We start from the raw sequence: 14402 nt of genomic DNA, 5'->3' as shown, positions 1-14402 counted from the left end.
CCATTGTCTTCTGCTGTGCCTTCATCTGCTCCATCACCTACTGCATGAATACCTCCAAAACCATGGTTTTGTGGATGTGGAGAAACCCCCCCCCCCCCCCAGATCTCTTAAGCCTCACTCACTTTCAAGCAGAGTCAATCCCCTCCCAGGGGTACTTTTACCTCCATAAATTTTAAAGTGCACCTGCTCTAGCCAGTGTCCCTCACAGCGGCATATGTCCAATACTTGTTCCTCCTATCTAAACTGAGAACATGCAGTCCCTGGGTTAAGAAAGGATTCTGTTTATTAAATCGTTCTTAAGTTGAATTTTTATGCAACTCAGATCCTATACAGTACACAGTCTATATAAAACATTAAATAACATTAAATATTAAAGAAACAGTCCTCAAAATAAAGTACTGTAGAAAGAAAAGATAGGAGGTAGGAGGATTATACTTTCTTTCGTTCTTCATTCATCCCACTGTTCCCTCTCCACCACCACATCCAGCATTTCTCCTTTCATCTCTCTTTTCCTCATGCATCTCTACCTCACTCCTCTCCCATCACCATGTCCAATATTTCTCTCTCCCTCCCTATGACCAAGAAATCTCCTCTTTCTTCATTTCCCCATGTGCACCATATTTATTTCCCTCTTCCTCAGACACCCATGCCCAACAATTCTCATTTTCCATTCCCTCCCCTACCTCAGCATCTTTCCCTCACTCCCTCCATTCTTCCTTCTTATGTCCCAAGTTCATGCCCCTTCCTTCCATCCTTTGTCCATCCTTACTGATCCCTCCCTTCTTCTGTGTTCCAACGTGCCTTCTCTCATGTCCCAAGGTGCCCCTATCCCTCCCTTCCTCCTTCCATTCTGTATCCCAAGTTCGTAGCCTCCCTCCTGTGTTTACCTTCCTCTTGCCAGTTCCCTCCTTGTTCCAGCCATACTCATTTCTCTTCACAAAGCCACGGGCTGCAGTTCCTACATGCGGCCCGCAGCTGACCTAGAAGCCTTTTTTTCTGATATTGAGGAAGCTTTCTTTGCATTTTAAAAGGTGAGGGAGCTTTGGAATGGGGTGGGAGAGAAAGTAAGGACATCCCAACCCATAGGGGCCCCATGGAGAAGCTGATTTTGAAATGAAGGAAGGGATGCTGGATGGGAAGGCATGTGGTGGACTGGGAGGAAGGGGGAGGGAGGGAGATATGCTGGATGGGAGGGAGTTTGGTGGGTGAGGAAATTAGGGGAGGGGTAGGGAGGAGAGGAATTGGGGTCCTCTCCTTAATTTTTGTCCTGGGCCCCAACATGTCTAACACTGACCCTGTTTGTGTGTGGCGGGAAGGCAAAATGGTGACCATGATGGTTCTCTTTTAGGTGTGACACCTGGGTCAGGCTTCCCTTTGGCCACCCACCATCATTCTGGTGCTAGTCCTGGACAAAATTGGATTATTTGCAGATTGTCATAGTTTTTATTAGACCAACTTGGAGTATCCAAACGTAATTGCATTCATGCACTTTGAAAACATAGATCCCTTCTATCATTTGTCTTTCCTTGTGTCATTCTTTGTCTCTCCCCATCTCTGTCCCTTAGGTTTCCATGAGAGAGATGGAAAGCAGTACTGCCGGAAAGATTTCTACGAGATCTTTGCCACACGCTGCCAAGGCTGTGGACAGGCCATTCTAGAGAATTATATTTCTGCCCTCAATGTTCTTTGGCATCCAGAGTGTTTCGTCTGTCGGGTGAGTGACAGTTACCTAATTCAGTGTTTCTCAACTTATTCAAACCAAGTACCCCCTAAGTCTAACAAATATCAATCAAGTACCCCCACCCAACCTCCGTCCCAGATCCGCCCAGGCTCTGCCCCTGACCCCACCCCCATAATAATAGTATTAATTGTAATGCAATTTCTTCCATCCATTTTTCATATACACACAATATAATCTTATTAATACATAATGGTAACATAAAATAAAAAAAATCACAAAGCACACTGTACGCACAGAAAATGTTAATTATCATTTATATTCAGAGGTTATTCAAAGAGGTCAAAGCAGATGCCTTCAAAATATGCAATGTCACCTCAGTAACAACTTTAGAAAAATAGACAAATATAGTGCAAAATATAGACAGCAGATATAAATTCTCAAAACTGACACATTTTGATCACTAAACTGAAAATAAAATCATTTTTCCTACCTTTGTTGTCTGGTGATTTTATGAGTCTCTGGTTGCACTTCTTTCTGAGTGTACTTCCAATATTTATTTATTTCTGCCTCCTGCACGCTTCCTCTCCTCCGGACCTTATTCTCTTCCCCAACCAACATCTCTCTCTGTCTCTCCATGAATCCAACTTTTCTTCCTCTCTCTTCCACCCATATTGGCAACATGTTTCCCTCTCTCTCTCTCACTGTCTATCTATCTTGAGAAATCCAAGCATCTCTCCCACCCCCTCTACTGCCACATCCAACATTTCTCCCTTTTTCATCCCCCAGATCATGTGCAACATTTTTCACCGCTGCCCACCAGCCCCATGCACATTTCTTATTCTATCACCCCTCTCCAGCACAGTGCCATATATCTCCCTCCATCACTATGTCCAACATAGCCCCTTCAATCTGTCCCTCTGTTCCCTCTCTACCATATCCAACAAATTCTAACTGTTGCTAATAATTGTTAATGCCCAATTATCGACATCAATTGGACAAATGCCCAATTTTGAGCACTGTGCACTGTACAGTATAATCTCGTTATAACGGACTTCAAGGGACCTGGAAAAACTGTCCATTATATCCAGAGTTGCATTTTTTAAAAACTTGATTTAGGTCAACTTGAAATAACGTTCAATCAATGAACAACATTCACTGCACAACCATATCAGCAACATTAAGAACAAAACTCAGCAAAACATTGGAATGATTGCAAAACCAGAACACTAAAAGATGTTCTAAAGCATTCTGTCGTACTGTACTGGAAAGAAAAATATTCTGTAATTTTCTTTTGGGCTGCATTTTGATACTATATCACCGGCATGCCACATGCCTTGTAGGCGGAGCCTGCATGTCCATTATAGCCGAAGAAAAAAAACAGCTAAAAGTGGCTCTCGGGACCAAAATAGTTGTCCATTATATCCGAAAGTCCGTTATATGCGAGTTCGCTATATCCGATGGATTTTCTGTATGTTTATAATGGCGCTCGGCTGGGACCAGCGGACCTCGTTCACTATAGGTGAGATTCCGTTATAAGCAAGTCTATTATAATAAGATTATACTGTATATGGAATCCGGGGGAGTGTGTCTGATATTCAGAAAAAGCTGAATTCCTAAACATATCTACTAAATTAGGCTCCTCAATTTGTGACCTCTTTTCAGACAAACCAAAGGTCAAAAATTTTTAGGAAAAAATTATGCTTATAAATTTAGGACTGTCATTCCTTTGCCTCCACACCCTAAATCTACTCCAGTTGCCACCTACATTTTATGCTCTTAAATTTAGGAGTTTAGTGAAATTTTGAGTATAAGGTTAGACACTCAGCCCTAGTAAAGTTTCCAAAGAGGCCAATTTAGGAGTATAACTCTCTCAAAGTTAGTAATATACAGTAAATCCTTTGAATATTGGGCCCTGTGGGGTCAATTCTATAATGGGTCTATAATCTATGATTTAGAATCGCTCTGTTTTCTTCTGTATAATAACGCTTAACAACTGCCAATAGATTTTATTTTGCTTTATATTTCTCCACCCATAACATTTTTAGTATTCTTAGCCCCACAATACCTGATCTCACAAATTATGCTACAGACTATACACTTAGGGCTGGATTCTGTATAGAATGCCTGGTCTCAGAATCACACACGGGCATCCCATATAGAATTGTGTCTGTCCTCACGGACAGATGCCTAAGCCTGCCTAACACCACAATTCCATGTCACAGGTGCCAGTTAGAGAATTGGGTTGCTGCTGAGCTGATTGTGGCAAGGGAATCTCCCTGCCGTGATCGGTTTAGTGGCCATGGTAGGGAACCCGTACCTCCTGTGAAGATTACCAGCAGGAGAAATGCCCAGTCCCTCCTGCTGGAACTCTCCGCCCCCCAAAAAAAATGATCATCATAAGGAGGGATGCCCTTTCCCTCCTGCTGGAACCCCCCTACCCCCCTGAGACATCCTCCAGCACTCCCATGGGGGCTGCCTAAGGGATCTGACCAATTTGAATCCTAGGCCAATTGGAATCCTAGGCCACTCCTAGGTTGGCCCAGGTGCCCTATGGGTGGGACCTTAAGCAACTGGACCAATCAGGGCCTTAGGCCCCTCCCTGGCGTATCCCATGATGCAACGGGAGGGGGAAGGCCTGCCATTCAGTGGAGGCAGGCCTGACGGCCGGAGGGAGCAAGCATCCCTCCGGCTGGCCAACTAAAGAAGGTACTGGTGGGGTCCAGGTGGGCTTGGGGGAGGGGATCAGGGTGCCGTAGGATGTCTCGGGGGGAGGTCCAGCAGGAGGTGACTGGGCATCCCTCCTGCCAGTGGATGTGGTGGCAGGGTGGCGGCAAGAAAATTGGATACTCCTGCTGCGGACATTTGGAGGGGAGGCTTCAGGGGTTCTGGCAGGAGGGACTGGGCATCCCTCCTGCTGGTTGTCTTCATGGGGAGGAAGGGGGGACACGGGTTTCCTGCTGCAGCCACTAAACTGATCCGGCAGGGAGATGTAGGTCTATTGCGGTCATGGGGAGATGCTTAGGGCCACCTAAGCTCACCTAAGGCCATTTCCAGGCAAAACCACGTCCACGCCTAGCTTTGGGTGAGCTTAGGCGTCTCTAAGCACCTCCCTAGGCTCGCAAAGATGCCTACAATGTAGGCAGCCTGTCTCGGGGTGTTGTTTTTGTTTTTTTTAAACATGTGTCCACGTGCGTCCCGATTGGCTGGTTAGACAGCGGTAGGAAGCCTACCTTCACCTACAATTGGGACGCCCTTTAACATCATTTTGATGACCCCTTAGCATGTCATAGTAAAGATCGTCTTACTTTTTTTTGTAGAATTTAGTTTCATTCCTCTTGTCAGTACTTCAACACACACAGCTGGACATATGTCGTACAATGTTATCATTTCCTCACACTTGATTCCAGCCCTTGCCCTGGACTTATCACATTTGCTTATTTTGCTGCTAGTCTTTTTCTGCTGTAGCACAAACATGTCCAGTTCCACAATAACAACACAGAATTTACACTTGCTAAATATTGATTCTTTTGAATGGAAATTTGATTTGACATTGGATAAGTTTGCTTCACTATTTTTAGAAGTACAGTCAAAGGAGTAGAATTATTCACTACAAAACCCATTTGACAAACTAAGAAAGTACATGAGACAAAAAGTCACGGTTCACTTTGGATATTCAGGGGTCCTTTTACTAAGGCACGTTAACCGATTTAGTGCACGCTAATTGTTTTAGTTCACACTAATTTGATTAGTGCATGCTAAATCAATTAGTGCACGCAAAATCAGTTTGCACACGCTAAATCGGTTAGCAGGCCTTAGTTAAAGGACCAATAAACTTGTTAAGCAGAATCTTGGCATTTTTGAATGTTTTTGGTGTAAGCATTGCTCACCCATCATTTAGACTCGCATTTATAAGGAAAGGGCTCTGGCCTATAAAACTCAAATTTTGGAAAGTAATAAATAATATTTTCCTGCCCTTATACAAGGTAATTTGGAGAAATAAAACAAAAAAATAAAGGAAAAATACCTTTTTATTGGACTAATATAGTTTATGATTAGCTTTCAAAGGTAAACCCTTATTTCTCAGATCAGAAAGATCAGAAGAAGGGCTTACCTTCAAAAGCTAATCATAAATTACACTAAGTTAGTTCAATAAAAAATGCATTCTTTTTTCCTTTGTTTTTGTTTTTCTTCATATTACCTTGAAGAGTAGACTAACCTAGCCACCACACCATTTCACTACCCTTATATGAAAAGGACTAAATCTATATACTGGATACTGCGCCCAAAAAAGCAGTGCTGAAAAAAAGGCTGATCATAAGTTACACTTAAAGTTAGGCACAGTTCATATAATAGCATTTACGCCCAGGAGCCAAGACTAAATTTAGGGATGGCCATTTGCACCAAGGAAAGCATGGTGGAAATATCTAGTTTTAAGAAAAGTTTGGACAATTTCCTGGAGGAAAAGTCCCTAGTCTGTTATTGAGAAAGACATGGAAGAAGCTACTGCATGCCCTGGATTGGTAGCATGGAATATTGCTACTCCTTGGGTTTTGGCCAGGTACTAGAGACCTGGATTGGCCACCGTGAGAACGGGCTACTGGGCTTGATGGACCATTGGTCTGACCCAGTAAGGCTATTCTTATGTTCTTAATACTTTTCACCCTTCAACCTGTTCTCAAGAACCATGTAGTACCTTAGCAACTTGTACTCAACAAACAATAGTTACAATAATATAATCTTACATCCCATATTATTTTTCTCCTTTATTTATACACATCCAGGGTAGGGAGGGTAGGGAGGGGGGGGGGGAATACTTTATGATTTCTTATGCTTAAGTATAATTGTTGGGTATAAGGGGGGTGGGATATTTGATGTGAGTTAAAATTTGACGGCATATTAAGTGATGTTAAAGTATAAAATGATTGTATCTTATGTTACACTTACTGAAAGTTTTAAAAATGAATAAAGATTTAAAAAAATAATAATAATCTTACATTCCATAAAACCAACAATGGCTGCACACAATCCATTTCTCTCTAAATTGGTGAATTTGTTCAAGTAATGATTTCTGGGAGTTTGGCCACAGGCAAATTTCCAGGTTGCCCATACACATCCCAGATTAGTGTATTTTCACTATCTACTCGTAATTATCATTCGATAGTTAATTTACTGTTGTGTCTCTAAACTAACAGAAACTTTTGTAACTGAACAGTTGACAAATTGTGGAGTAGATAAATGCACTTCATCCACACCAAACAGGTTTCTGGCAGTAATGCTGTATATTGCAGAGACTACATTGAAGAGAATGACACGGGGACAAATTTTTCCCCGTCCCCACAGGAACTCAATTTTCCTGTCCTGTCCCGCAAGTTTTGTGCTGTCCCTGCCCCATTCCTCTAAGCTCTGCCTTAACTGCACAAGCCTCATACACTTATGATTCAAGGACAGAGCTTGAAGGAATGGGGCACGGACAGGAAAAGAACTCGCGGGGATGGGACAGGAAAATGAGTTCCTGCGGGGACAGGGAAAAAGTTGTCCCTGTATCATTCTCTACTGCATTGCTGGTATTACATCCTATATACTGTATATGTACACTTGTCTTAACTAAGATAAATATGTCCTCCTTTTATCATTTGATCTTTCCATTGCTTTTGATTTTATTGACCATTCCTTAATATTACAGAGATTGCAAGATGTTGGAATCTCAGAGGTTGCACTGAAATGATTTTCTATCTTACAGATAGAAAGTAACTGGTGCAATAAAATAATGATCAATCCAAACAATACTGTATTCCTTGCAGACCACCCCAGGGGTCTATTTTGGCATCACTTTTTTTCATTATTTTTTAATGTTACATCTTGCTAGTTTGATACAATCTTTAGATTCTACACCATTTCTATATGCAGATGACATCCAATTATTGACCATTTATGATCCATCTGATAATTAAAATATACAGTTCATAAATGAAAACCTAATAATCATATCTGATGGTTTCTATCATGCAAATTACAGTTTAATCCAGACAAATCAAAATATGGTCTTTTCTAACACTAAGGAACCTATTATGTTAGTTAGCCCTTGTCTTTGCTATCAGTGGAATACAGGAAATGACTTCCGAGGAAGAGCCGAGACTGGTGTGAGCAGCTGGTTGGAGATGATGCTCGCACCAGTGAAGAGTTAGAGATATGGGGGGGGGGGAGGGGAGGGAAGGTGTGCACGGAAGGGGAGGGATGGGGAAGGAGTGGAGAAGAGGAGAGGTGCTGGTGCCCCCATCAAGACGGCGCCCGGGGCAGTCCACCCCACCCTCTAGTACGCCACTGCCAACCTCCTTGGAGCCACTCACCTTTTCATTACCATATTGTCCACTCCTTCCCAAGTCCCCGTTGCATGCACACACTTGTGCGCATCATTATAAAATAATGCTTAACCGTCCTTCCGGCACTTTTACTGTGTAAATGTGCACAATTTGACATCTAGACATTTCTATTGCTAAACATCTAAATCTCAATTTTATAAAGTTGGGATATATACATGTAAAACTGAAAAATATGCATATGCCAGAGGGCAGGTAGTCTGGGCATGTTTTGGGCATTACTAGGAAGCCTAAAAAATACCATGCATTCCTCATTTCAGAAAAGAATGCTCATCTATGACTAAAAAGATCAATGTCAAGATTTACCTCCACTAGTACTGGGCAGACTTGCATGGTCTGTGTCTGTATATGGCCATTTGGTGGAGAATGGGCTGGGGAGGGCTTCAGTGGCTGAGATGGGGTAGATGAACTGGAGTGAGCTTTGACAGAGACATCAGTAGTTGGAACCTAAGAACAGTACTGGGCAGAGCTAAGAAGAAGAAGAAAAACCCCCCAACAAATTTTTAGATTGGGCAGACTGGATAGACCATTTGGGTCTTTATCTGCCGTCATCTACTATGTTACTATGTTACCTAGGAAGTCTAGGTTTCAGAAAAGTGCTCCTATGAGCAGTGCTCCAGTGGAGGGATTAGGGGAGGTTGTGTTTTTAATTCTCATATGGTTGATGCCTCCCAACATAGACACACAAATGGGAAACTGGTGAGGGATATTGGACTCAGTGACAGCTTAGAAAAAAGAAATATTTATGTTTAAAAAAAAAAAAAAAAATGGAATAAATGTTTGTTCCTCCAGATAAACATCTCGCATGTTAGTATTTCAGAGCATATCCAACACGTAAACATTTATGTTGTAGTGTTGACCTCTGATATTTTTGCTGTTTTGTGGTTCTAAAATGGATGTTTCCACCCATGTAACTAGCACATAAACATCCATTTCTCCATGAATTTTAGAACATAAGAACATAAGCAATGCCTCTGCTGGGTCAGACCTGAGGTCCATCGTGCCCAGCAGTCGGCTTTTAGTTGGCAGATCATATAATTAAATACCAATAGACCATGAGATGGCCTGAGCTAGACATCTGAATTCCAATTTATGTGACTTTTCTAATATCTTTCTTTTAAAATCCATAACCACGATCACATAGACAATCTTATCAAAAACAGACAGATACAAAGCAGGTGCTCCAGGCCGCAGTAGAAAACTATCGCGGTTTAGTAAAAGGTGGGGTTAGATTGCAGCATGAGACATATGGAAGCAGCCTGTTATGAAAAACATTGTATATCCATCGTAGACCTTAAGGCATTTTGAATTATATATTTTAGACATCAGAATATACAGTATATAAAACACAGGCAGAAGTGAACCCACTGTTCAGCAGTCTGGATAAACATTTTGAGCCCGATATTCAGTGGTATTTAGCCAGCTGGGAATGACTCCCAGCCAACTAAATACCACTTAGCTGGCTATCAACCACTATTCAGCAAGAGATAGCTAGCTTTCTCCCACTGAATATCCTGCTCTTTGGATTGGCCAGTGACAGATTATGTTGCATGACACTCAAAGCTGGTCACTTCCAATATTTAGTGGCTGGCCGGCTAAGGCTAGTGACTAGATAGATCTGACTAAAAAAGCTTTGCTTTAGCTGGCCAGCCGCCGAACAGCAGCTTGGCTGGCTAAGTCTTCAGCTGTGAACTTTGACCCAGATATTCAATGCCAATGTCCAGATATGGCCCCGGCTTTGAATATAAGAACATAAGAATAGCCTTACTAGATCAGACCAATGGTCCATTTAGCCCAGTATCCCATCTTCATGGAGGCCAATCCAAGTCACAAGTACCTGGCAAAAACCCAAATAGTAGCAGTATTCCATGCCATCAATCCAGGGCAGAGTGTTTTTTAAAAAATTTTTATATTGACCCCTAAATAGTAGACGGCCTTGATGAATTTAAATGTCAGCTGAATTATTTCAAGTTTCCATATAGGAAGAACTCTTCCTGCTCCTTCTTCTCCCCATCCTCTCACCCATTTATATCAGCTGAAGAGGCGCTGCTGCTGGGGTTTCTAATTTCTCTCATGAATGAGCGAATAGTAATTCCTATTTCTGTCTTAAAATTCTGTGTTATTCACACGTGCCTTTCCTTCCCTCAGGAATGCTACACCCCGTTTGTGAATGGGAGTTTCTTTGAGCATGAAGGGCAGCCTTATTGTGAGACCCACTACCACAAGAACCGAGGATCTCTGTGTTCGGGCTGTGAGAAGCCCATCACTGGCCGCTGTATCACCGCCATGGGGAGGAAGTTTCATCCAGAGCACTTTGTCTGTGCCTTCTGTCTGAAGCAGCTTAACAAGGGTACCTTCAAGGAACAGACAGAGAAGCCCTACTGCCATCCCTGTTTCATCAAGCTCTTTGGATAAGGAAGAGTGGGGAGCAGGCAAGAGCGGATGTTCATGCTGATAGTATTTCACAGCTTTTAGCACTTACGGTCCCTCCTTTAGAAAGACTCTGTGGGACTTATTCAATAAAGATTGTTTCTTAGTCACAGAATAGGAGAAAAGTCCTTTTTGAATAAGACTTTACAGGGATAATTTTATAGTTGAGCACATGGATAAAAAGTTCAGTCATACTTTTTTCTCTGTGCAAACTCTGTTGGATTTTCAAAGCAAGCGTACACACCTTTTGCTTTGAAATTCACCCCAAGAAAACGAAGCACTTACATTTACATCTGCTCTTTAGGGCACCCAAATTTTCTGGCTTAAATTATGCATATATGTCTGAATTTTAAAAAGTATGCGCATTAAGTTCAGACTTCTCTCCAAACCCATCTTTGCAAATGAATGCCTCATCCAACAGCAGGTAAACTTACACAGATACAAGCTCTCTGAGTGTCAGTTTACCTGCACATCCAGCAAGCAGATTTATAACTAACCATTTGTGTGGATAAAGTAAAGCTTTACCTCTCAAAATGGACTTGAAAATTCCCCTCCTTATATATTTTCAGAGTCGATATTCAGCAGGCAAAGGTCAGTGTTTCTTTAAAGCAATGACAGTCACTAACTAAATTAGACCTGGATATTCAATGCCAGGCTGTGTCCAGGCACTGGCAGCATTAAATATCTAGGTCACTGGCAGACTTGGAAGTTATGTGGATACTGACTATTATTTAGTGCCAGTACCTACATGACTGTTTTTCACATGGTCTTATCTATCTGGTTAGCTACGCAGGCAGTAATGCTCAATATCCCCAATATACTCCACCCCAGCACTGCATGGGATTTTGCTGGAACAGTCAGAGCCAATATTCAGTGGCACTATCCATGGTCTGTCTGCTTAAACTATGTTGAATATTGATCTTTTGGGGGAAGGGGAGAAGACCTTAGCCACTCTTTAAAGAATAATTGCTTGTTTTCAATGCCTATGTAAAGAACTTCCTTTTTTATTCTCAGGATATGGAATCTTTCTGGTCAATATTCTAGAATTTGTTGCTGGAGAATATGATGAAAGCAGTTAGCTGAGCAGGGTTTAAAAAAAAGTTTGGATAATTCCTAAAACAGAAGTCTATAAGCTAGATAATTGGGGCCTGGGCTGGTCACATTTGGAAACGGGACAAGATACTGGGCTTAATGGACCTTCGGTCTGTCCCAGCATGGCGATTCGTATGTTCTTATGTTAATATTCAAATGCCATAATTCAACATTTTATTAAAACATACATAGGCCATGCCATTTTAATATATTACACGTATTGGATCAAATTCTATATGTAGCACCAAAAAATTAGTGCCGAAAAAATGAGTGCTAAGCGCTGTTCTATAAATGGCTTTCTGAGTTGGGCACTGTTTATAGAATAGTGTCTAGCACCTGGATCTGTGCCTAACATTTAGACATGACGATTTACACCAACTGAAACCTGGTGTATGAGGGGATGCTGAAAAGTTCTCAGCCCAACCAACTTCCTAAATTCTGAGCGTTATCTTATTTCATGGCGTGCCAATTTGCAGAAGCGAAATTCTTTGCTTTGACATTGTTTCAGATCATTGATTGAACCATATCTATGTCATTCTCGTCTTGATTAAGTTGAGAACTTTTCAGCACCCCCTCATAAATCCTCACGTCTACATTAGGCACACATCTAGCAAATTCTGTAACACTATGTGCAAATCCCTGCCCATGACCTACCCATGTCTCTCCCATGGCCATGCCAACTGTTTGGATCTACGCACAAGAATTTACATGCACATCTCTATAGAAACGTGCATAGCAGGATGTGTGTGTAAATTCTAATTATTGTCAATTAGAACGGATAATTGTTTATTAGTGCCCAGTTATTGGTGCTACTTGGTTCATAACTCCATTAAATTGTGCAATCAAATTGGGGGATTCAGTGTCAGTATCTAGATAGTGAAAATTGCTGAATACACATGGAGAGTGGAGGTCAGCACTGATTGTACAGTTAGCAGTAACAGTCAGCCACTGGCTATATTAGCTATGCGGTTTAAGGGCTAGATTCACTAAGCAAACTGATCGTGTACCAATTGATATGCGAGCCCTGTGCGACCCAATTTCCCTCCGACCTGATTCACTAACCTGTGTCCTGACCATCCTCCTATCCACGCATGCAAATGAGGGGGAACAGCATTCAAATGATGGCAGATAGTGATTCTCTAACCAAAACCCTGCAACACCGACTGGGCTGGCCGATTACAAACAAGCGATTGCTGAGGACCAGTCACTCAGGTCCTTTCCGATTGCCCTGCTCTCTGCCCTGTTTTTCTGCTCTCTGCCCCGAACTCCTGCTTTCAGACTCTCCCGCCTGCCCTGATCTCCTGTCTGCCCCAAACTCCTGTAGCCCTGACTCTCCCGCTGCCCTGATATCCTGCCTGCCATGAACTCCTGCAGCCCTGACTCTCCCACTGCCCTGATCTCCTGCCTGCCCCGAACTCCTGCAGCCCCGACTCTCCTGCTGCCCTGAACTCCTGCCTGCCCCAATCACCTTCCTGCCCCAACTCTCCCACCCTTCCTCGCAGTGCAAGCCCATGGTTTTAACCCATGGGCTTAAAGCGAGTTAAAACAACGGGCTCTGAAAAAGTGATGGTCTGCGCATGCACTGGGATCGCTATAGAACGATCCAAGCAGGCATTTTGGGGCATGATTCCGATTGCCCTCATTTGCATGAGGGCGATTCGTGAATCAGGCCTTTGGACATGGATCAGATCCGATCCCTCACGGCCACATAACTATACAGTCCATCAAGCTTGTCAGAGTCACCAGATGGTGCTACTGAAAAGTCACAGATAAGACACTTATCTAGATAGCACCTGCTGCTTTACAGACAGTGCTTTTGAATATTGAACTGTTTTGTTTATAGTGCTTAACCTTTTCCTATTGTAATAAATTTTACGTTACGCTGATTCCAATCGTAATTATTTTAACAAAGTTTTGTATTATTCACCGTTATCATTTACGGCTATTGTAAACATAATGTAAATAAGTCATAAGTCTGTAAATTCAAATATTTTGTGTTCCTGGCTCTTTATTTTGTGTTCCTGGCTCTGACTGTTTATCCACTGTCTATGTCATTTTTGGAATGTCCCGTCATCCGGGACACACGATAGGAAAAGGTTAATGTCTAGAAATTACAAGCTAATTACCTGAAGAGGGAATTTAAAGAGCACCTTCTAAGCTTTGCATTCCATAAATATCTACTTTTTTGGTGGTTACTAGAAGGTAGCAGAGTCGCTTTTCCCAAGAAAAATGCCAGATTGAGGGTAATATTCTCAAAACCTACCGGAAAAATCTGCTATCACGACCATTAGTATAATGATTTCAAAAAGCCGAGTCATTCTCAAAAAATCATGCATGCAAATGAGGTTCACAGAGTTTTGTGAAGAGTCAGTGGTGATAGCAATCGGCATATGCGCAGACTACATCACAAAAATAGGCTTAAATTTGTATTTATATTTTATTTATTTATAGCCCGCCTTTCCCAAGGCGGATCACAATAGAGTACATACACAAACAGAATCACATACAGTACAACAAATTTAACATCAATATAACATACTAGTAATAATATAAAGCCTCTTAAAATTATTTAAATGTGCGCATGTGCTGGGAAAAGCAACGCCACCATCATCATCTTCAGGTCTCATAACATTTCTTCTCATCGGGACAACGTAGAAAGCATGAGGATAAGAACCACCATCCATAATGCCGTCTGCTATTGTAGCACAAAACATGCGCGGCTCATGTGTGATTCCCCAATCACACGGCGATGATAGAGAATCACCCGGAGTGCTCCTTTGAATATTGATGATCCCATTTTACTACCATTTTAATATTAATGA

At 42.0% G+C, this 14402-nt stretch overlaps 1 protein-coding gene across 3 annotated transcripts in view; it reads left to right on the top strand.

The window, feature by feature from the left end:
* The window catches only part of TGFB1I1 (transforming growth factor beta 1 induced transcript 1), a 110994-nt gene extending 98318 nt beyond the window's left edge, over positions 1-12676 (top strand). For all 3 annotated transcript variants that reach the window (XM_033946639.1, XM_033946638.1, XM_033946637.1), the window contains exons 10-11: positions 1566-1714; positions 10207-12676. In XM_033946639.1, coding sequence (XP_033802530.1) covers positions 1566-1714; positions 10207-10473 — 416 coding nt within the window. In that variant the 3' untranslated portion in view covers positions 10474-12676. The remainder of the gene's footprint in view (positions 1-1565; positions 1715-10206) is intronic.
* The last annotated feature ends 1726 nt before the right edge of the window (positions 12677-14402 follow it).

The sequence above is a fragment of the Geotrypetes seraphini genome, chromosome 5 (genome assembly GCF_902459505.1).
Source record: "Geotrypetes seraphini chromosome 5, aGeoSer1.1, whole genome shotgun sequence".
Lineage (NCBI taxonomy): Eukaryota > Metazoa > Chordata > Amphibia > Gymnophiona > Dermophiidae > Geotrypetes > Geotrypetes seraphini.
The sequence above is the reverse complement of the archived record's forward strand: the minus strand, read 5'-3'. Positions and strand labels throughout refer to the sequence as shown.